The sequence below is a fragment of the Astyanax mexicanus genome, chromosome 7, assembly GCF_023375975.1.
Source record: "Astyanax mexicanus isolate ESR-SI-001 chromosome 7, AstMex3_surface, whole genome shotgun sequence".
NCBI lineage: Eukaryota > Metazoa > Chordata > Actinopteri > Characiformes > Acestrorhamphidae > Astyanax > Astyanax mexicanus.
The window spans coordinates 4,389,463-4,412,366 of NC_064414.1; the positions used below are offsets into that span (position 1 = coordinate 4,389,463).

The following is a 22,904-nucleotide window of genomic DNA, read 5'->3' on the forward strand; positions in this document are numbered from 1 at the left end:
CTCTGCACTCAATGAGTGTTCTTTTTCAGTCCTGTGTAAATTAATCATGTCCACTATTCTACATTCAGGTTTTTTTATACTGTGCTCCATCATTAAGCTCAGAACACTGGCAACACCTGAAAGTTCAGAGTGCAAACTCACTCATTACTCCTTCAACAAAGCTGATATTTAAAACATGACTGAACAGTGTCTTTGACCCATAATAGTCTGCAGTTTCAGGAGCATGGCTGGGCAAATAATGCAGATTAACTGTGTTCACTTCAGCGCTCATTAAAATGTTATTATTAGACGCTCAGGAGTTTCCCTTCAGGCGAGGCGGAGACATTTCGGCTGTTACTGGAGAAATGGCAGCAGGTTAAAAAGCCAAAGCAATCAAGACTGAGCCTTTCATAAGAACACAGGCTTGTGTGTGTATGTGTGTGTGTGTCTGCATGTGTCTGTGTGGTAGGGTTGGGCGATATGGCCCTAAAATAAAATCACAATATTTCATGGTATTTTTTGCGATAACAGTACCTTTGGCCATATGACAAACACTGAATAAAAAATATATATTTCATTTATACACTACTGCAAAAAAAAATTAAATTAAATAATTAATTATTAATTAATTATTAATGTATTATTGCATAAAATATGATATGACACACATCTAACTGAGATATTTAAAAATACCAGAATTTTATCAGATTTGTAACAGAATGTCATGATACTAATAATAATGCACTCCAGGTATCTCCATATATCCAGGATTAAAGTAAAATAAATCATACTGTACAGATATAGTCTCTAGTAGATATAACGATATATATAGGGAAATGAGAACAGTGTGAATTTTTCTTTTGCAGTAAAAAAAGTAGTACGCTGATGTGATCATTAGGGGTGGGTAATACGGCACAATATTTTAGGGTATAATATCGTTCACGATATTAAGATATTTTGGTGAAATTATTGCGTATGATATGATATGGCACACAACTACTGTGTGGTTGTTGTATGAATATCTATGTATGGGTGAGTATCTATGCATATAAGACATATATGCATATATGAACATTTTAGAACATGATTTAGAACATGGATATTAATAGTGATATTAAATGTATTATGACAACTGTACATATTTAATTGTAGTAAATGAAAATTGTATTTTATTTTTTCTATTTTATTTTTTCTCTTATGTGTTTCTTGCAGGAGCTTGAGGATGGACTGGATGAAGCTTTCTCAAGGTCAGTGGTCTGCAAACTTTAGAAATTTCCTCTGTATAAAAACAAAATCACCTTGCTGTTCATAATTACAGACTGCACAGCAGGGGTGGTAATCAGTGCTAATCAGTGGTAATGGTGCTGTTTTTATCTGTATTTCTCACATGTGTATATTATGCAGGAGAAAATAATTTTACATTAGTAGCTGGAACTGAAAGCAATGTTGGAGCTTTTTTAACACTGAATTTTTGAAAGACTGAACTCTGAGATTCTGGCTGCAGTTATGGCCTTTTACCAGAGGTTTACTGTTTTTTTTGTGTGTGTTTTTTTTTTTAACAGTGGTGCACTGATTTAGTCAAAGGCTCAAAATCAGTGGGCAACCTTCCCAAAAATGTCTGCACTATTAGACTCCTGAAGAATACTTGACTGATTTAGCCATATATTGATATACAGTAATTTATACTAAATTCTTCATTCAGATCTTAAAATGTACAAATTATTAATTGAACTTGGTTTAATTGCTGAATCAAGGTTATTTTAAAGATAAATTATCTGGTTTGTGGATAATAGACAGGAGCTATAATCTTCATAGTAAAGGTGCCAAAATGGTTCTTTTGAGTGATGCAATAGAAAACTGCCTTTGGTTCTTTTAATTGATTCTTTGAAAAGGATTTGTAAAAGAGATGTATGCACATAGGTTAGACATTAACATCTAACAACCTTACATTCCAGTTTACATAATAATAAGTAATAATGATTTAATATAATATAATATAATATAATACAATATAATATAATACAATGCGATATAAAAGTAATAAGTAAATGTAACTTCTCATTATACTATATATCAGCTGAAAATATTAAATATTGTAACAAAAAAGTGGAATGTCTTACATTTTGACGATTTTGTCATATTCTCAAAAGAACAACACTGCTACAGTTTTAATGCAGATGTCCCTGACAGACAGGCCAGGGTTAAATATAATATCAAATTTCATATCATAAACTTTACATATCTTTGTCTGTAGCTGAGGTTGAACACTTTACTCTGATGTTAAGAGGCTCTCTAAATTTAATATCCTGTGAATCAATGAATGAATGAGATCATGAGAGAAACGGAGAGAATGGGTCGTAATATAAAGAAATTTCGATTGAGAAGACGGTTTATTCAGTAACATCACCCTAATCCCTCACTTCGCTCCTGACCTACAGATCTGAGTTTACTCTCGCTGCTCAGAGTAAACAGCAGGCTAATCATTAACCTACTGAACTTTTCAGAAAACTCTGCGGATGGTAGTACTTCTATTGACAAGCCTAAGCCCTTGTTGTTCTGGAGATACCGTTAAAATATTTTAATATTACTATTAATTAGAGTTATACTACCCTTTAGCTCAGAACATTAGCCCAGCTTTATGCTTAAAGCTTAAACAAGCACAGAGGAGCACAGTATTTAGATTAAGGTCTTATGTTGTGCTGCTTAAGGCCAAAATTTCAGTCTCTCAGTATCAGCGCAGGTCTCCTGAGTCCTGTAAGGCTCTGTGTGAGGCTCTGTGAGAGGGTCTGTGGGGACGAGGTCAGAAGGAATCTCCATTAAGCTTCATCTGACCACTGCTGAACCCTGCAGTTCACACGATCCTTCCGTCAGATTCTGCCATTACTGAGGACAAACAGGAAACGGACCCAAGCTCTGTTGCTATGGAGCTGTCGAGTGCGTAAACGGGAGCGTTGTACCAAAACTAGCACCCAATACTGCGCTTGTTATACAGCGTTTAGTCTACAGGTGTGCACTAATTAACATTTAAATAATTAGGTTTCAAACAAGATTGTAAACACAGCTGGACAGCAGCTTAAAAGACTGGAATAAGAGTAATCTCTCTCCTTACACACACACACACAGAAATATACACACACATACACACACACACACACACACACACCCCTGAGGGTGTCAGACAGCACCCTTGAGGTTGTGTCGTAAAGCAGCGGGGGTTGGTCTCGGCTCTTCTCCGTGCTGATTGGTTGTATGTGTGCAGTAATTAAAGGCAGTGGCTTTGTAATTAAACACTGTGGGTTTGTTTAATCTCTGGAATGATTAATGAAGGCCCATCCCCCTCCCCCCAGATGAAGACGAGCTGGTCAGAGCTGTACATAACTGAACAGAGACTGGAGATATTTCAGTACAAAAGAATGCAATTAAAGCAAGCTTTTAATTGTACTAAGATTTTAAGTAAAGGCAGCCAGTCTGAATAATGACTGAAAAGGGCACTTAAATTGGTAATGCCTTGATTCAGTTAGGGTGCACCAGTGTTCAGACTTCTTAAATCAATATTTTTAAAGGTTATTCAACTTTTTTTTTGGCTTATTAAAAGGTCTTGTAGAATCGTATTAGGTATATACAGCTTTGCACAAAATTAAGAGACCACTAATGGTTTAAAGAGTTTTAAGAGTTTAGAAATTAATATTTGGTGGAATAACCCTGGTTTTTAATCACAGTTTCATGCATCTTGGCATGTTCTCCTCCACCAGTCTTACACACTGGTTTTGGATAAATTAATGCCACTCCTGATGCAAAAAATATAAACAGCAAGTCCAATTCTGTTGTTTTTAACATTCAACACTCAGTTATTACATTATATTGACAGAATGGTTGTACTTATGACTAATTAAATGAGAACAAAAGAAAAATTTAAAAAAGTAAATATAATAATATATTTTCCACATATAACACTTATTTGTTTTGGATAATATTAAGGTGACTATGACATGCAATTTTATAATCTTAACTAAAACATCCTCCTGCTTTAGGCCCAAACCTAACAGCACAATTCCTGCCAGAATGCCAGAACCACTGATAGTGTGGCAAAAAATACCCATAAATGCATATACATTTGTTTTGTTATAATTAATTTCTGGAGGTTTAAATTGCTATGGACAGACTGGCAGATTGATTAAGGGTGTTTATATGAATATCAGACAAAACATTATCAAAAACATTTTAACATTATCGGTCCAGGTACAGATAGGACAGCGTCCGCATGTTAGGGACCTCTGTTGCATCTCTATGGCATCACTTGAGGAACCCTATGCAGCACCTTTAATTATAAAGGTGGAATCTCTATCATTTATAAGTATTTAAAAATGTTTAAACTGTTCCTTCATTAGACATCAGGTCTTCAATGCCTCAATTCACTGTGTTGATTTAGGATGGGTGAATCTCTAAATCACCTATAGAACACTATTGAATCTCCTTCTTTTTTAAACTTCTTTACCTCAGGGACACAACTCCAGGCCTGGAGGTCTGGTCAAACACTCAGACACCTTGATTTACCCCATTAGTTAATAAGCAGAATCAGTGTGTTTGAGTAAGGCAGCTACCAAACTAAAACCTCACAGCTTTTGCTGTCATATTTAACTGTGTTAATCCCTTTTACTGACCCCTATTTACCTGCCTGAGTAAAGGTGAGGCCAGGACAAATGTTACACAAATGTCACACTCTCCGCTTTTAGACTCTTTGGCCCGTTTTTCTGCGCTAGAAATGCGCACTCTTTCCGTTTTTAGACTATTTTGCCCCGTTTTTCTGTGCTAGAAATGTGCACCCTCTCCGCTTTTAGACTCTGTTGCCCGCTTTTCTGAGCTAGAAATGCGCACCCTCTCCGCTTTTAGACTTGTTGGCTCGTTTCTGACACCTAGCGTTCAAACTTTGAATCTCACATTATAAAAACCTGCTTAACAGCGGGCCAACTTTCATTCTATTTCTGAAATACCTCACGGGCCGCTCCAAAAAAGGAAACGGGCCGCAAATGGCCCGCGGGGCGTAGTTTGGACACCCCTGATTTAGAGGGTTATTAATACTGATGTTTAAAAAAAAAAGAAAAAAGGTCCACTTACATTAACTCCACTGATGTTTCTCTCTTCAGCCGCAGTTTGGATAGTTTTGAGTCCTGTTCAGGTAACAAAGCGTCTCTAAGTGTGTAGTGACCTGTAGAGCATCGTTCATTCACATCCAGTTCCATTATACCCAGTGTTACCATCATTTCAGTGCTTCAGATTCTTCCATGTTCTCCCATTGTTTTCATATAGTGGCTCAGAACCCTGTTCAGTGACCAGATGTTCCTAAAAAATTACCAATTTCCTGTTGGATCATGAGATCATGTTTGGAATGTCAGGGTTCTTAGCCTCTGTTAGATGTAGTGCTCGTTCCCATTTGTTCACACAGTGCTCCACACTGTTCTCATGTTTACCTCTGTCTCATCTTTCTGTCTCATCTTCAGCCACCTATCCTCCACTGTCTTTGCGTCAGTGAGTGCATTTCCGTGATGGTGAGCCGTCGTGACAGGGATAGTGCAGTAGTGATGCTCTTCGGAATGTTGTGCACTGTCTGTTTTTGTGTATCAGATGATTGTCTATTAGGAAATGTCTCTGTGCCATGGACATGCTGAACACACAGAGACAGGTGTGCTCATTCCTGGTCCTGAAGATCTTACACTAACACACCTGAGTCTAGAATGTTCACATGTCTCTGGAGACCTTTATTACCTGGATCAGGTGTGTGCAGTTAGAGGGTGGTAGATCTTTAGGACCAGGAATGAGCACCACTGCGTCGGGACAAAGTGAGTTGGGAAAGTTTGGACCAATCCTGACTTTACCTACACAAGTGCAAACATTTAATATTTCAGGTGGGAAATTACAGAAACATCTTTTATCCTATTTTTATAAATCATTCCATTTATCTCGGAAGTCTATTGTTAGAGCTGCGAATGATACCACACTCAAATTGGCTGTACTGAAGTTAAACATTCAAAAAATTGTTTTTAGATTTCATAGAGACTTCAAGATTTTCGAGAGTTATCTAAAAAAAAAAAATCACAGCCTAAAGTTAACCAGTTCAACAAACAATGCAATTTTAACTGATCAACAATATTAACTGAGAAATTTAGTAAGATCTTTTTGAAATATTACTTATAAATAAAAGTAAGATTTGCTTCTGTCATATACATTTGAGGAATATGAACCTGTTGGATTTTATGTCAGGACTTATAATGTATTTAATTCTCAATAGGATTTCTAAATTTACAAGTTCTGAGTAGGGGATTTTAACACTTTTTTTTGAACACTCATCAGCAATAGTTAAAGCAATAGTATTATACATATACAGTAGTTTACTAGCTGTTTTATATATTTAAATGTCTACCTATTTACTTCCAAGTGCCCAATGTTTTATACAATCCTTTACTGGTGTTTTATGTTGAATTTATTAAATCTAGCCAAAAAAAAAACTCCCACTTTGTCGTCCCAGGTTTATCATTACATTTTACCCTGTTAAAAGGACAGACAGTACTGTGTAATAAGACAGTTTGTGAACAAATGTTTTGTTGGCTTTTTGCAATTATTTCCATTTTCTGTGTACATTGATTTAATTACATAAAAACATACATTTTAGTGCATTTTTCCATAATACATAAAAGAATCCTAATGTGCGGTTTCTCAAGAGCACAGGGTTGGATGTACTTACCGGACTTTTAGCAGGGAATCTGACCTGTGGGTGTGTTCAAGTTGAAATTTCCTACTTAAAACACAGAAATCCCATCATCAGAGTTCAAGTAGAACGCAGTAGTAATCCTGAGATTTTATCCACCAAATTCATACTCAACAATTTTATATTACAGAAGCAAATCTTACACATCTTATTTAAGAGTCTTATCTTTACTCACATTGTCTTATATCTCCAGCTATGAAATTATCTTCCTAAACTACTTAATCAGGATTGATAATCAGTTTTATAATCAGTTGATTTCTTTTGTAATCAGCTGATATCTGTTGCCAAGCAGTTAATCATACACACATATACAAGGAAGCGCCACGTAAACAGGCAAACTCCTAAACCCAACCTAGTTTTAGTATGAATGAATCCTCTAATCAGCCATGACATTAAAACCATTGAATAATAATCATCTTTATAATCTGGTTACAATGGCCCTTGCCAGAAGGTAATTTAGATTAAGCAGCAAGTGATTCATTCTTCTTAAGAGTTTTTTAAGTTGAAGTTTTAGAGGCAGAAAAATTAAAAAGCATTCAAATCTGAACCCTGTTGTTTAACTGTCTGCTATTGAGACAATGATTACCAATTGTCAGCTGGTAGGGCTTCTAATAGTCCAGCGGTGTAAGTGCTGCCACTATGATCAGGAGATCACTGGTTCGAATCCTGTTCATGCAGCTTGTCATCGGCTACCAGAGCCCTGAGAGAGCACAGTTTGACTTGCTCTGTCTGGGTGGTGGATGACGCTCTTTCCCCTCATCACTTTAAAAAGGGTGATGTCGATCAGCACGAGGCACCTGTGATCTAATGTATCGAGACTCCTCCGAGCGTGCTGTTATGCTACTCAGCGAAAGTTCAAAAAGAGGTTTGGTGGTTGACTTCACATGTGTCAGAGGAGGCATGTATTAGTCTTCACACTCCTGGTGTTGCAGCATTAAAGGTGATAGGGCGAGTCCTAATGAGTAGGTTGGGTAATTGGCTGTGTAAATTAGGGAGAAAATGGGAAAAAACATTTTTAAATAAAATTATATAAAAACGTATCAGCTGGAGAGGTCATGACTCATGGAGCTTTGGAGTAATGATGCTCCATCTAACTTCAAGCAGGTCTTGTGGGGTTGGATGCCCAAGAATCATTGACATGATCAATGGAGGCCCAAACTAAAACTGCTGCTAATCTAGTCTTGGCGCCAGATAGCACAGAGCACCTTCAGAAGTCTTTTAGAAGTGGATTTTCTGCCTCCATAATTCAGAGCTCGTAAAACCTACACAATGTAAGGCAGGTGGTTTTAATGCTATGGCTACCGATATGATTTTTGTTTCATTAGAGTATCTAACAATATAAACAGACAGTTAGAATAGAGGCTAAACAGAGTTTGAGTGTGCACAAGGTCAGGACACTGCTTTCTGTTATCTTATCTCCAGTGAGGAGATGTTATTCTTTAATATCTATAGTTTTAAAATGAATCCTAACTAATCCTAATCCTAAAGTCGTCATTGCGACTCTACCGATAAGATAAGATAAGATATTTCTTAACACAGTTATGATGTTTCTGTAATACAGTCCCAGGTGTTTTATTGGCCTATTGTTAACCTGTTGTTGCCAGATGAACGCTAGTTTTTTTAGGTTTGTCCAGGGCACAGAGACATTGATTCAGTCTTGGTGGTCGCTGGAGACAAGTTATATATCTATATCATTCATCATGTTCACCCTGCTGTTGTTCGTCAGAAATCAAGGTCCAAATTTACTCAACATCTCCTGCAGCTCTGCAGATGAAGGAAGTAGCATAATTTGATGAAAATGATGAGTTTATCTTGTCCACACTGAGGTTTTGAGTAAATCTGGATCAGTAAGGTATTGATATGTGTGTGTGTTTTGCCTGTCTGATTAAAAAACTAAGAATCAAGCAGCTTTCTCCAGTCCTATAAAGACCAAGAGCAGCATTCAAATACAGCCAGAGTTATGATAATGAAACTCAAATGTTCTCTGGATTTAACATCCAGTTCCAGGATAGTTTGCTGTGAAAGACCAAGTTTTAACCACTTACCTATGATGGATAAAATTAATACTACAAGCTAGAAACATGTTACTCAGGCTTGCACTAATATTATTAATATTAATTATTAATACTCTTATTCCATCAGGTAGCTTTGTTGGTTTTGTTACTGTACTATATGCCAGACCAATCAGCAAACATACTTTATTTTTGCGATTAAAGAAGTAAAGAACTTCAGTGTGAAATGGATTTGGGTGTATTAAAAAGTGAAAAAAGGTACTTGCCTTGAATAGCCCACCTCTGCTCCCCCACAGCTTTCTGAGATCCAGTATTTTTAAATAAGGGATATGGGGCATGACTTGTGACTGCAGATTCAGGCTCAATGTAGCTCCACACTTTATTGGTAGAATCCAGAGAGCCTTGACATTTAAAACAAGGCATTTAAATGAACTTTAAAACTAGAACGAATAGGTAGGATAGTTAAGTAGATAGCAAGATTAATTCCTTGGAAATGCATTAATTCTAGCTGTTGCTGAAAATATCTGGTAACTGTTGATTTTATAATGCAAAGAATCAACAACAAATTACATAAACATTGCTCAAAACGTTTTACTATTCGTAAGGTGGGCTATTCAACAAAGGTAAGTACTTTTTATCACGTTTTAATACACCCAAAGTCAATTTCACACCAAAGTTTTCCTTTTAAGAGACATATAGAAATTATAGTCTGTAATCGAACACTAGTAGATAATGTAACTTTCATGACAGGCAGGCCTGCATATGTTAGAAAAACTGCAGGAGAATTAAAGGATTGGAGAATTTAATTGGACTAAGTGATAAAAATCTAACCTAATCAAATCATTCTGTACATTTATTTGTATCACAATTCCATTACTCAAGCTTCAGTTTGATTGTTTTCTGGGTTTATTTAAAACACTTCTATCTAGAAATAGGATTAAATAAATGCCGTGCTGCTCTTACTCTTTATAGGCCAGTGTAAAGCTATGAGGAAGTCAGATTGATTTATCTGATCTAATTCTCTGTGTGTTTGGGATCCACAGACTCGCTGAGTGTCGCGCTAACCCCCAGGTCCTGGACATTGGGCTAAACCCTCAGGACTACAACGCTGAAGAGTGCCTGTCACCGATCAACTGGGACAAAGCAGAGGCCGAGGCCGCTGACGCCGAGGACGCTTTCGGCTTCTGAGCGCGGGGACGCTTACGGACCAAACAAAAGGGGGTTGGACAGATGAAAAGAATAAAGGGAAAGAGGACGGCCCTGACGCCGACGCTCGGAGATGCTCAGAGATGCTTGGAGATGCAACTGGGTGAAGCAGCTAAGGAGAAGCTGCACGACCAGTCTGACCACAAAGCTGCAGTACCCAGTACAGACCAAAGCAATATGAAAAAATTATATTATGTCTTTTTCTTTTCCTCTCCTTTTAAATGGTATGCTATGTGTCCAAAAGTATTCAGACACTCTATCAAATTAGCAAGCTCAGCTACATCCATCAGTCAGCAATGGGCTGTGGAGCTCTGAAAATAGATAATAAAACAACCTATTATCTATTTTTTTTGGACAATAAGTTATTTGCAGTAAATTACTGCAATAGAAATTATGTTATTGTCATTTTAAAAAAATGTCATTTTATGCCACTTATAAAATGGTAACATAAAATATAAAACTTGCATTTATACATGTTCCAGCAGCTTTTAACTATTAAGAATATTCAGATATTGACACTTTTTCAATATCCTAAAGATACAATTGCAAGAAAAAGTATGTCAGCGCTTTGGAATTTCATGTTTTTTTTGCATAAATTTGTCATTAATGTATTTGATTTTCATAATTTTCAAGTCAAGCATAAAACATATATGTGCCTAAAATCAACAAATTACAATCTTGCAGTGGAAGATGGGTGTCTGCACACTTTTGGACATATGTGACCAGTTTCCCATACATGTACTAAACCTAGTCTTGGACTGAATCACAATACCAATGGTTATTGAGGACTAAAGATCTGGGTGAAAAAAAAACATCTTGTCCAAGTCCATGTCCAAGTGTAGGAGTAATACAGATCTGGGAAACTTGATCCAAATTGTTCTCTAAATTAGTTTTGGCTATGTTCACACAGCAGGTAAAAGTGATCCAAAATTGATTTTCTCACCAAATTCACAAAATATTTATTTTAGGCTGTTCACACTGTCTATAACCAACATTTGTTTAAACAGTTTTTGCTCCTCGACTGACCCTTGTGCGCTAAAGATCAGCGCTTCATGTGAAGTTTCAGTTTCATCGTCTCCAGCAGCTGTTAAGCAGTTCCTGTAACTGAGAGCTGGATTTATCTTATCACTGAGAATGTGCTCCAGCTCGCTGTAAAATGTTATTCACATTATTCAGCCACACCCACTTCTTTAGTTTGTACCTTTGGTTTTTTTAAACTTCATATTTTAATGCTTTTTATTTTACTTGGAGCAGAGTTTTATTTTTAACAATTGTTTAATTGCAGTTTTCTGACAATGACCACAAGTCTCTTGGAACCAGTAAATAACTTGAAACTGACAGAGTTAGACAGGAGTGCAGGGGTTGTTGATTTTTAGAGGGGTGGAGTCAGTTTTCATTTTGCTATTTAAAGTGTTAAATGCAGAGATTAATATGTTTTGTGTATGATTTTCAGATGATGCTGCATAAACATATATTTACACTTATATTTAAAAACTATAAATCATGCCTCAAGTTTTACTTAAGTATTTTCTAATTGGAGAAGTTAGTAGTGTACTTTTACCAATTCTGCCTGTAGTGCTACAGCAGCGCCCTCCTGAGGATGTCTACAGCCATTTTATTAGAAACACAGACTGGTTGCAATGCAATGCCTTTTAATTTAGTTTGAACTGAGACATATTTAAAAATATTTAGATACAACATATTTGACCTATGACCTACCAATGAAAACCTCACTCACTGCTGTTGTCCATCTTTTCCTCGTGTTTATTTTTCCTTCCCTCACAGCTTTTTTTCCAATTAATCAACTTCAAGCCTCAAATCATATATGACTTGGATTTTTATACTGCATATCAAACATGAAAAAATCAGATTCAGATTCAAATAACACTTCACGTTTGACCAAAAAAAAACCTGCTGTGTGAATGTAGACTAACTATTGTTGTGTCTTCTTCTGTTACAGTCTGTCGATTGTCTTTATTCTCCCCATATTGGTGTTACGTCTTCATTAATGTATAGGAAATACATGTATAGTGTCTGCATATAAAACATTTTGTTTTTATGTTTTGGAGTGGTCCAAGGTTGGCTTTTGCAATTTTGTCTATGCAGTATCACACTGTGGAATATCCTCTTTTGGAGAGCCTGGCACAACCCTGGTCCTGATGCTCGAGGATTTTAAGATATCTGTGCGCTGATGGACGTACACAGACGTTTGGTGTGTACAGAAACAGCCTGGTTTGGACTAGGCTGCTGAACTGTTAAGAAGGGACTACAATATTAAATGAGATAAACAGACTGTACTGGTGTTCTGGGGCTCCCACATGATCCAGGAATTTTGCTCTTATCTAAATGGCTGTATATAAGCACAGGTACCAACGTTCTTTCCCCTTCATTTAATAGAAATTAAGTCAGAAATGTCTGTTATGATGTTCCTAATACTTTGGTAGATCCATCCCCTTCTCCCAGACCAAGCTTCTCAGATCAACTGCACATCTAACTACACTAACTTTAGCTGGCAGGCTAAAGTAATGAAAGAAAGAAAAAATGCTGTGATGCCATTAAGGAATTTTTGGACATGTTTAAATAGCTTGATATTTTTAAAGAAATATCTAAATCAATAATTAAAATGTGTCCATTTTTTAAACATTAAAGCTTAAAACATGTTATTTAACCACTTAAAAGAATGATTCAACTGTGGACATACAAAAATACAAAAAATACAAAACAGATCAAGCCTGGTATACGTAATAGTGCTTTAATTCTGAGTCATTTCTAAAAAATATATTGTTACAAAGTGCTTGTATAAAATTTTTTACATTTTTTCTTCAGACACAAGACACATCATACTGCAACCAGCCAGCAGAAGCGTTTGGACTATGGTGGCTTCACATTTAAAAGACATTGCGCTATTCATGCTTATATACAGTCATTGCTCTTACCCAATTTGCAGCGCATACAGATAGAGCAAATACATGGACTTTCTGCGGGGCCCCTGAGGGCCACTGGTTTATGTGACAGGGTGGATTTCAGTGCTTTTCAGCTTGCTGTTTTTCATTATACAGATAAGCACACCGACTCTTCCAGCTAAGCTCCAGCATGTCCTCCCACCATGACCAAAAAAAAGGTGCAGATGTGTGAAGAGAGTTTATATCAAAGACAATCTTATTTTTTCTATTAAAAATGTATTTTTGCACTCCCCTCTTAGACTCCTTTGAAAGCACACAATTTAATTTCAGGGAAATAATTCTCCTAATGGTTGTTACTGTAATCACTACTGTGTTGCTTTATTATAGTTCAAAAACAAAACAAGAAAAAACAACAAATGTTTTGGTCATTTTCAGTTCATTACATTTGGTGGTATGTAACTTCAGTTTCAGCTCTGTTACGTGAAAACTTGTATCCGCCTTTTTGTTGTTTTCCACTTTTTTTCACATTGTGTCAAAATTTCATAATGATTGGGTTAATAGAAATGCTCCAAAATTATTTGGAATATTATAATCTGACATTGACCTTATTTGAAAGCTTCCGAAAAGTTTTGAACATTTTGGGGATGCAATGTTTCTGTGTGACAGTACTAATATCCATAATATGAGACGTACACTTGTGGCAGTGCAACTCCTGCATAAGTTCCTCGTCTTTTGAAATGTTTACTCACTCTGATGTGACCATGGATAAGATAAGCAGTTATTAATAATTTACCTTCTCTGTTACTCAGATGGTTTCACCCAAGCTCACCTCTTTGTGTTACTCTATGGATTGTTTTGTTACTAAATCTTTACTGCATTCATTTCACTGCTCATGAGTTTTTTTAGTTGTTGTTTTATGACTGCATCATGTAATGACTTTTTGAAGTAAAGAACATAAACTAATGGTGGACATATGTGTGGACAGTGGTTATTCTGTTTCCTCCAAGCCTTATTAACAAACTATTAAAACAGGCCAGCTAGGACTGTTATTAAAAGGTAATTCTACAATTTGCCAGTGTTAAATCAATACCCTTAAGTCTCAAATTTAACATTACCAGTGTTAATCTAACTGCATTAAATTTACTGAGCACATGTTTCATATAATCTATACAAAAGAGCAGTGTGAAAAGATCAAAGCATGATTTCCAGGACCTGCATGAAAGTTTGGCTATGTGAAGCAGGTGGTGCACTATTCTACTGTGCAGTGCTGCTGACATTAATATAATCCAAATTTTTATATAAAGAAGGAACTGCATCTGAGGAAATTAACACAATGACATCTGTGAATTATGGTGGGTGGAATAATAGATGAAGTAAAAAAAAGAACCTATGTATTAAGTTAAGGGAATAATAAATTAATTTGCGGGGAATAAAAAGGAAAATGTTTTATTAAACGTAGTGAATTATTTATTAAAAGCAGGGAATAATTTATTAAACTGAGGGAGTTGATTGTTAAATTGTAGTTAAATTGTTTAATTGTTGATTGTTAAATTGAAGAAACGATTTATTATTGTAATTTGAGGGAATGATTTATTAAACTAAGAGAAATTAAGTTTTAGTCTGTAAACATATTTTTACTCTGTTATTTCAGAAGCTCTGTAAAAAAAAGCTTCACTCGGAATCGGATCAGGAGTCGACTCCACAAAATCTGTAGCAAACAGCCTCGAATTTTAATTATTGAAAAAATGTTTTCCAGTTTAGCCAATCACCTGCGCCGCTGCGGGCGGAGGTTATAAATAGGAGTCGCGGGCGGTCTCGGCTCAGAGCGAGGCCGCGCGGTTTGAACGGGCGGAGAGAGGGCGGTTGGTGTGGTGATGTTAACCGAGCTTTAGCTAACCTGACTAACTAAATCTAAACCCGGTCTAAACCCAGCCTGCAGCACTGAGGTACAGCAAACTCTCATCCACACCTTCTGATAAACCTGTAGTGTGTGTTCTGAATTATGTTCTTATGAAGAACAGAAGGTTTTTGTCGAGTTTTATATAAAAACAAGAGCTTAGCTAGCTATGCTAAGTAACGTAAACAGTTACCTGCTGAATAGCTCGGTCATTTAACCTTATTTAGGCGTTGGGTAACACGTAGTGAGAAAGGCAGGTAACGTTAACTAATAAAAACAGGTTTTTACTAGCTTGTATGGTTGTTTAGCCAACTTACATATTTTACTTAACTAATCTAGGTTACCTTTTTATTGAAAAAAAAAATGTATTTTATATCTAGGTTATCTAGCTAATAAGCTGTCAGCCGGATTAGCGAACAGCTATTTTTTTTTTCTAAGCGGCAGGCCTGTGCAGTTAAAGCTGTTTGCTTTAAACTGCGATTAATATGTTAATTAACCAGCTTGAAAAAACGTTAACTTACATTAAGGTTACTAGAAATATAACGTTAGATGTCAGGGTTTATAATACATCTACACGCTCAAGTTTTTATCCAAGTAAAATAGTAAATTTCTGGTTTTAAACTACATAATATAACGTACGTAAAAATAATGTAATGGGAAAAGTAACATTAAGGACAAAAGCTTAGGCTGCGCCACACGAGGCATAAGTTAACTGACTTGGCCTATTTGGGATGCGCTAGGCTGTTCCCTGTTTCAGCTGCATATATTCCCATTGAAAATGAAATCATTTTAGTACAATACATATATTAATGAAGCTTAGTTGGACGTTTGGCTTGAGTTCTCTTAAGTCTCTGCACGGATCATCTTTATACTTAGAAATATATTTATATTTATACATATATATTTATCTTTATACAGAAATATATTAGATACATACGTCTGCTAGGTGGGAATAGCATTGTGTGGCAATCTTGATAGTTACTTTCACAGAACTACCTAGTGAAAAACAACTCATTTTATTCATTTTGTGAGTAAATAATCAAGCACTGCGATAATGCGATGGTCTAAATATTAATTAATTGGCTAGGTTAGCTTATTTACTCACTGTTTACTTTGGACAGATTCTTCATTTTTACCAAGTCTTCTGCTATGCTATGCAGGTTTGATTGTTTAAACCAATAGGGTGTCAGAGTGGTATCTCTATACTGTTCTTAATACGCAAGTTTCTAAGGTAAATATTTAAATGTAAATAAAATAATGAACGTATAAGGTTAGTATATACTTGTATGTTTGAGGGGAGTTAAAAACAAGTGGGGCGCTGGAATAAATAGTGTATGATTAATTGGATAAAGGAAACCTTTTTTACCTTTTTGTAAAAATTTAATATTTAAGGATTTCTGAATTTCAAGCATAAGCACCAGGGGGGCAGCAGTATGTACCAACCGAATGAGTCAAAGGTGTGGAGTTCTGCCACGTCTTTGTTAGTTTGTCAGATTGACCACGCAGAGGATGGGGTTTAGATCTGACAGACAATTAAAAAAAATCCACGTTTGAGGTTTTATGTTAATTAATTGTTAATGGTGATTATAATATGAACACTAAGGTAAATTCCCGTTCCATGTCTAATGTTAATATTTGTTGCTTAAAATATTGTGCTATTCTACAAATCAACTAAAGACTCTTCTCTTTCCAGGCCACAACTCTGGGGCTGACGTACCTTCTTCAGATGACTGTGACATTTTAGATATCTAACGATGGCCGACAGCAAACAGCCTTCCAAGGCCATTTTAAATAGACCCGGCTCATATAAGCCAGGAGATTTTCCTCACTTACGGCCCCTCTCAGTTTATTCTCGAAAGATCACCTGTGATACCCCAAGTGTTGGAATGGATGATCCAATGCGGAGCCCATTCTGCAACCTTCAAGTTAAAATATTTAACAACTGCAGTGCGTCTGAGGGACGCAAGAGACAGTTGGATGACTCCTGTCTTGACGAGACATATGAGACTCCTCAGAAAAAACCCTACCTCTCTGAGTGCCATTCCCCAGATCTTGCCTGTGTTTTAGATTCTCCTTTACTGGAGGAAAAGAATGGGGCTCCAGAATGCTCTGTAGTAGAGGAAAAGGTGAATAAAGTGGCAAATAGAAACATCAATAATAGCACTGATACAGAGAACACTGCTCAACACAAGCTCCCCTGTCTAGATTTGACTGGTAGCATTAATGAGAGTGACGGTCGGAGCAGCCCATTGCCTTCATTTAATGATATCCAGTCAAGCAGCCCTCTAATTCACAACAGTGAGAACATAGGGCACCTGTCTCATGCATTTGTCTTTATTGAGGATGAGATAATGTGCCTAAGCCCCATTGAATGTAATGCGAGGCAGCCTGACAGCGATGGACAGCAACCCCAAGGTAAAGCAGAAGGTCAGGAAGGTGTGAGAAACACAGGATCAGAAAACGATGAGGGCTATTTCACAAAATCTTTTAAAACAGCTGAGCTAAAGGAGTCAGACAATGTAATACCATCTGATATTGTTACCCCAGTCATGTCCACCCCTTTGGACAAATTCAGACAGCTTGTTAAACGGTCCCCCATATTAAAGAGATTGAAAAAATTGGGGGAGTCGTTCCCTGCGCTTAACCAGGAGCTTGAAAATGCCTCCTCTTCCCTTTCCCTATATGGCTCCATGAATTTGGATGGCATGAATGATGAAATTTTTACACAAATTAACGAGAACATAGACAGTAAATTTAGAAGTGTTGACACCGCAATCCAGAAGTCATTAGTGTGTCACAAAGAGATGCAGGTACAGGTTGTCACAGACACAGTTAAGCAGGTGAAGGAGGCCAAGATTGTAGCAGCCACAGTCAAGCAGGAAAATGAGGCCAAGGTTGTTCCTCCTTTACGGACAGTGGTTGTCACTGAAACAGTTAAGCAGGTGAAGGAGGCCAAGGTTGTTCCTCCTTTACGGACAGTGGTTGTCACTGAAACAGTTAAGCAGGTGAAGGAGGCCAAGATTGTAGCAGCCACAGTCAAGCAGGAAAATGAGGCCAAGGTTGTTCCTCCTTTACGGACAGTGGTTGTCACTGAAACAGTTAAGCAGGTGAAGGAGGCCAAGGTTGTTCCTCCTTTACGGACAGTGGTTGTCACTGAAACAGTTAAGCAGGTGAAGGAGGCCAAGGTTGTTCCTCCTTTACGGGCAGCGGTTGTTGCAGACACGGTAAAGCAGGTGAAGGAGGCCAAGATTGTCACAGTCAAGCAGGTGAAGGAGGCCAAGGTTGTTGCAGACACGGTAAAGCAGGCCAAAGATGTGCCACCTGTTGGTCAGCAGGTGAACCCCAAGTTCAAAGTGACGTTCCGGGAGGAAGTTTGCCCTTCAACGAGCTTGGAGAGTGCAGCACCTCTTCAGGTACAGTTTTGGCTTAACTTTGGCTTAAATTTTCTTTATAATCAAAATGAGTTACAACATTTATATAAAAAATTAAGATGTTGCACACTGACATGCCAGAAGACATAGGACCACAATATTTAAATTGATCATGCAGAGTTATTCTGTGTATAAAATATACAGTCTCCCATTGAAAGGAAGTCTTGTTTAAAGTGAACAGTGAAGGTACATGACCTGTGCCTGGCTGCATATCTGCCTTCTTGCAACACTTTCCCAGACAAAAATTAAGCCTTTTACAACACTTCTATAAAGGATGGTAAAAGGCGATCTTGAGGAAAAATTTAACTTTCAGAAAACTGTTTACCACTTCAGGTTTTCACAGAGCAACTGGTCTCTTTATCCACCTTTCTTTTAAACACGTGACTCTATTCTTACATTGCAGAAAAAAACTTTTTTTCAGTACAGTTCTCTGTGTGCTGTTTAGGTTATGTCAAAGGTGGTTGCGTTCAGCATTCAGAGACAAGACGAAAAGGCTAAATCTGCAGTGAAACCACCAGCAGCAGCACTTGCCTCTGTATTCAACACTTCAACTGAATCTCAGGAGCTAGATAGAAAATCCCAGTATGACAACATACAGACAGTCCCCGGAGAAGTTCAGAGGTACTGTTTTTGGGTCAACTCCACAGTATTTCAAGATTTTCTGCTTTAAATGTTTGGCTGGGACCGAAATTTAGACCAGTAAGTAAAAGAGTGAGCTTTACACATATATGTCTGTAACCACTTTAGTTGTATATATTTGGGGAAAAAGTAACATTTGAACTGTGATGTATAGGTTTAATCGAAACATGTGCACCAAGGTGTAATGGATAAATAGAAAGCATTTGGCCATTAACATAATCCTGTTTGCCTGACCTAACTTAAAAAAAACCTAAATATTTTCTTTCAAAAATCCTCTGTAAAAGTGGTTTGTAATTGACAGTGCATGATATGCTGTGACCTGTTTCTGTTTTGATTTATACCAAACATTTTACACAGCTTTGTCACAGGTGTACACATTTAGACATTTTTTTTTTACACTAGTCTGCTTGTAACACAAAATATATTTTGAACCAGTAGAGGGAGCTTTTATTTCAAATTGTAAGGATACCTACATTCTGTCTCAGAAAGAGTTGACCAAAATTACCAAAATTATGACTTTCGATACAATACCTAAAATTATAATAATCTAAAATAAAAAAAAAAACTAAGTATGGCAAAAACTAGCACGTTCGGAAAAATTATGGAATTAAAAAATCTAATTTTTTTATATTAATAAACAAAAAAACATTAACAATATGATATTCCTCCAGTGTTTGCAGTCTGTTGAGCACAATCTTACAGCAGAAAAACATTTTTAACTTCAAAATAAATAAATTACCAGTACATTATATTGTCGCAGCTGCTGAGTTATTGAACATATCTGAACAAAAATAAAAGAATTCTCTATTGCAGAAGCTGAGCTTAATGGTTATTTTTTCTTTCTCTCAATGCAAGGTTTTTGCATGCTGGTGAAAGTATGCAAGAATAAGCTTTAATAATTCTATATGGTCATTTTCAGGATGCTTATTGATTGTATTGTTGTGCCTTTATATTTAATATTCGAGAAATGTTGATGCATGATTGCATAAGAAATATGTTAAAGATGTGCTGTCCATATGCTTTTTGTATGTGTTTGTATGCCTTCTGCAGGCCTGTGGTGTTTAATAGAGAGGAGGACTGGGAGAGAGGAAAGAAGGTGTATGTCGATTCAGTAGTCAGACATATGCAAGAAAACCGAGGAGATGGAAATGGTATTTTTCAAATGTCTAATGTCACTACTTATTTTTACTCGCAGATAAATAGGTTTTACTGTAAAACTTGTTTACAGCAAAGTAATGGTCATTACTTAACACCTCAACATAGTTTAATAATCACATCAGTGATGATACAACCAGAGTTGGTTTATAGAGAGCCTGGCCGTTTCCTATTTCCTTTGACATGTATACAAAAATGGAGCAAAATGTAGCATGCAAATGAGTCCTTTATGAATACAATGTATAGAGCTAAATGGCTAAAAACTCTAATTTAAAGTGTCTTAACTACTTGTCAAGAATATTACTTCAGTTTTAGAAAGTGAAACAATGCATTCTGCCAAAAAAAGCAAAAAAAAAAATACCTGTATATTTTTAATTTTTCTACAGCAAAAGTTTTAAGACAATAGATGCACTAGCATTACTGCTACTACTATCTGTAATCATCAAACAATGCTACTGTGAAAGTGATCGTGTACACGTTACAAATGGACATTACATCTATCCAAATGTGGTGTTTCTTTTAATTTTTTTTGTTATTTGCTTTGGTTCTTTTTGAAATGTGTGTATGTTCTTAGTTTTTTACCAATGCCCACTTTTTCTTGCTCCTGCTGGTGCAGGTTTTTTTAGGAACAAAAACAAGAATATCATAAAATTCATATATCAGAACATTTTCTGCTCTTTCTGGTCATGGTTCAAGTATGTTTTTGGCAATTAGTTTTATGATTTGGATTTAATTTTGTCCTGTTCCTCAATAGGTGTAATGAACGAACTTTTCCACCTTATGGACACTGTGGCCAGTCAAGGAAATCAAAGACAAGGGAAACAATGGCAGCATCCCTCAGACCTCACCCGCAGGTACACTTTCCTCAGTCAACAATTTGAGTTTGAAAAAATCCCCACAAATGTGATGTATTTTATGCATACATTTCTTATTTAATACCCATATATTAATAGATTTTTTTTATGTTCTATTTTAGATGTATGTTTTATTCATATATATTGAATATTGATTTAAAATTAGTATATATATATATATATATATATATATATATATATATATATATATATATATATATATATATATATATATATAATGTTTATTATTATTATTTTTTTTTACTATTTTATTCTTAATTATTTCAAATTTCTTATTAAATTTTTGAAAAAAAAAACCTTTTAATGCAGTAAGTGTTCGGTAACATTGTAAATGAGGGTCACCCTCAATGTTTTCCTGAGTGAAAATAAAGGTTGATTGATTGAATAATGAACATTACGTTTAAAAATCAGTGACTCCAAAAATAGTTAGCTACGTTGCTAAGCAAATTGTAAAATAAATACAATTTTGATATATTTTGATTGATATTCCCTTAATTAAGTATATGAGAAATTCTATTAAATATATTTTATTTTTAATGTTTTAATTTTTAAATGTTTTACTCAGTTTTTTATTTGGAGATGCCAAAGTTAATAAATACATTTATTTATTACCAATTTCAGTTTTTAAAAAAAGTGCAAAACAATTGCTGCCACATAAAGGTTCATTATGGATTTCTGACAGAAGATTTTGAATATTGCGTGACTGAAATGCATGACATTTTACACCTCACTTTCCCTTGTAAAACAAATCATTTTCATTTTACAAGATTACTGGACCAGTGCATTATGCTATAGTCTTGTGTCATTATGCTTTTGTTTTCTGTTTCTAAGAAATTACCAGTCACGTAACAGAGACAGTACAATGTCCCTGGATGAATGGCAGAACCGGAACTACCGCTTCGTTTACCGCTTCAGTGGAGTGCCCAGAAAGTTCAGGCGGAGTCCACGACCCTGATGCTCCTCAACAAAGAGCCATCTATCAGCCTAGAGCGTCTGTATGGCAGGAACCGATTAAAGCCTCTTAGCACTTCAAACACCTCTGCCTGGTACAGTGAGCATCTAGTGGAGGTGTGGCCATGTGCACCTAATCCCTAATGTGTGTGTTTGTGTGTTTCTTTTTTTCTTTTGCACTTCTCTTGTTTGTATATTTTCAAAGAAAATGTGTGTGGTGTTTTTGAGTGTGTAGATCAAGTATTAACATACTGTTTGTATTATGCTGCTGTAGCAGAGGCAACCAAATCAGATTTACAGCACTCCTGCCTTCAGAAATTGACAGACCTGGCTGGATGATTACTACTGTAATTGTTGGTGGACGCACTTTTATATACATGTTTATGTGCATTATTACTTTTAATAATTGCAATTATGTCCTTTGACTGTTCATAGTTTCCTTAAAATGCTAAGAGGACAATGACCTTGGAAGCAGCATTTGGATGCCTTAAGTGTTTGTTCACACGTTTTTGTGTTTATATATATATATATTTCTGTATGTTTGCACTCAAGTTTTCTTGCACTGTTTGCAGTGAAATAGTAAATAGAAATGCTGTTTAAGGCACTGTCAAACCCTTTGCTATTAAATTATTTAAATATATACATCCTCTCTGATCTTGGTATGTGAAATTGGGCATATCTGCTACTTTAAATGTACATTTTACATTTACATTTTTATAACTTCTTTATCTGGCAGTTATCCGTTAATATTGCAGCAATTTACATGCGTGTCCCAGTGACGGAGGGTTAATAATCAACTGATTCTCCGCCATCTCCGTCTCAGTGAGTGTATAGTGGGAAAAGTTTACAGATTGGCTCATAGGTGGGGCTTTTTTTTCTCTCTTCACAGGTTTTATCAGACGTAGGGGACTGACAGACTGTGGCACACATCTTACACTACAAAGTAGAACAGCTATAGTTTTTTTTTTATGTGTGTTTACAGCTGAAGCACCATAGCAACCACCCGAGATACCATGACCCATTATTGAGCAACGTCCTGGGATATTTTAGCAACTAGTTAGCAAGTTACACTATAGCAACCAACATAGATACC

General features: G+C 36.2%; 2 protein-coding genes across 6 annotated transcripts in view; both read left to right on the forward strand.

The window, feature by feature from the left end:
* Positions 1 to 13,833, forward strand: part of ldlrap1b (low density lipoprotein receptor adaptor protein 1b) — a 58,358-nt gene extending 44,525 nt beyond the window's left edge. Inside the window, exons 8-11 of one of the 3 annotated variants that reach the window (XM_007238576.3) lie at positions 1,192 to 1,226; positions 5,124 to 5,155; positions 5,478 to 5,525; positions 9,798 to 9,885. In XM_007238576.3, coding sequence (XP_007238638.2) covers positions 1,192 to 1,226; positions 5,124 to 5,155; positions 5,478 to 5,509 — 99 coding nt within the window. In that variant the 3' untranslated portion in view covers positions 5,510 to 5,525; positions 9,798 to 9,885. Of the gene's footprint in view, positions 1 to 1,191; positions 1,227 to 5,123; positions 5,156 to 5,477; positions 5,526 to 9,797 lie in introns of all 3 variants that reach the window. The other 2 variants (XM_007238575.4, XM_007238574.3) reach the window with 2 other exon arrangements.
* Positions 13,834 to 14,676: 843 nt separating this feature from the next.
* On the forward strand, positions 14,677 to 21,955 carry LOC103045307 (uncharacterized). Of its 3 annotated transcripts, none has more exons than XM_049481120.1 (7): positions 14,677 to 14,809; positions 16,454 to 17,717; positions 17,820 to 18,173; positions 18,637 to 18,812; positions 19,881 to 19,981; positions 20,740 to 20,839; positions 21,692 to 21,955. In XM_049481120.1, the coding sequence occupies exons 2-7, from the start codon at positions 16,515 to 16,517 to the stop codon at positions 21,813 to 21,815; spliced, it is 2,058 nt and encodes a 685-aa protein (XP_049337077.1). In that variant the 5' UTR covers positions 14,677 to 14,809; positions 16,454 to 16,514; the 3' UTR covers positions 21,816 to 21,955. The 3 variants fall into 3 exon arrangements, with proteins under 3 accessions (XP_049337077.1, XP_049337078.1, XP_049337076.1); XM_049481121.1 differs by having other exon boundaries at positions 16,454 to 17,654; positions 17,781 to 18,173; XM_049481119.1 differs by having other exon boundaries at positions 16,454 to 18,173.
* The last annotated feature ends 949 nt before the right edge of the window (positions 21,956 to 22,904 follow it).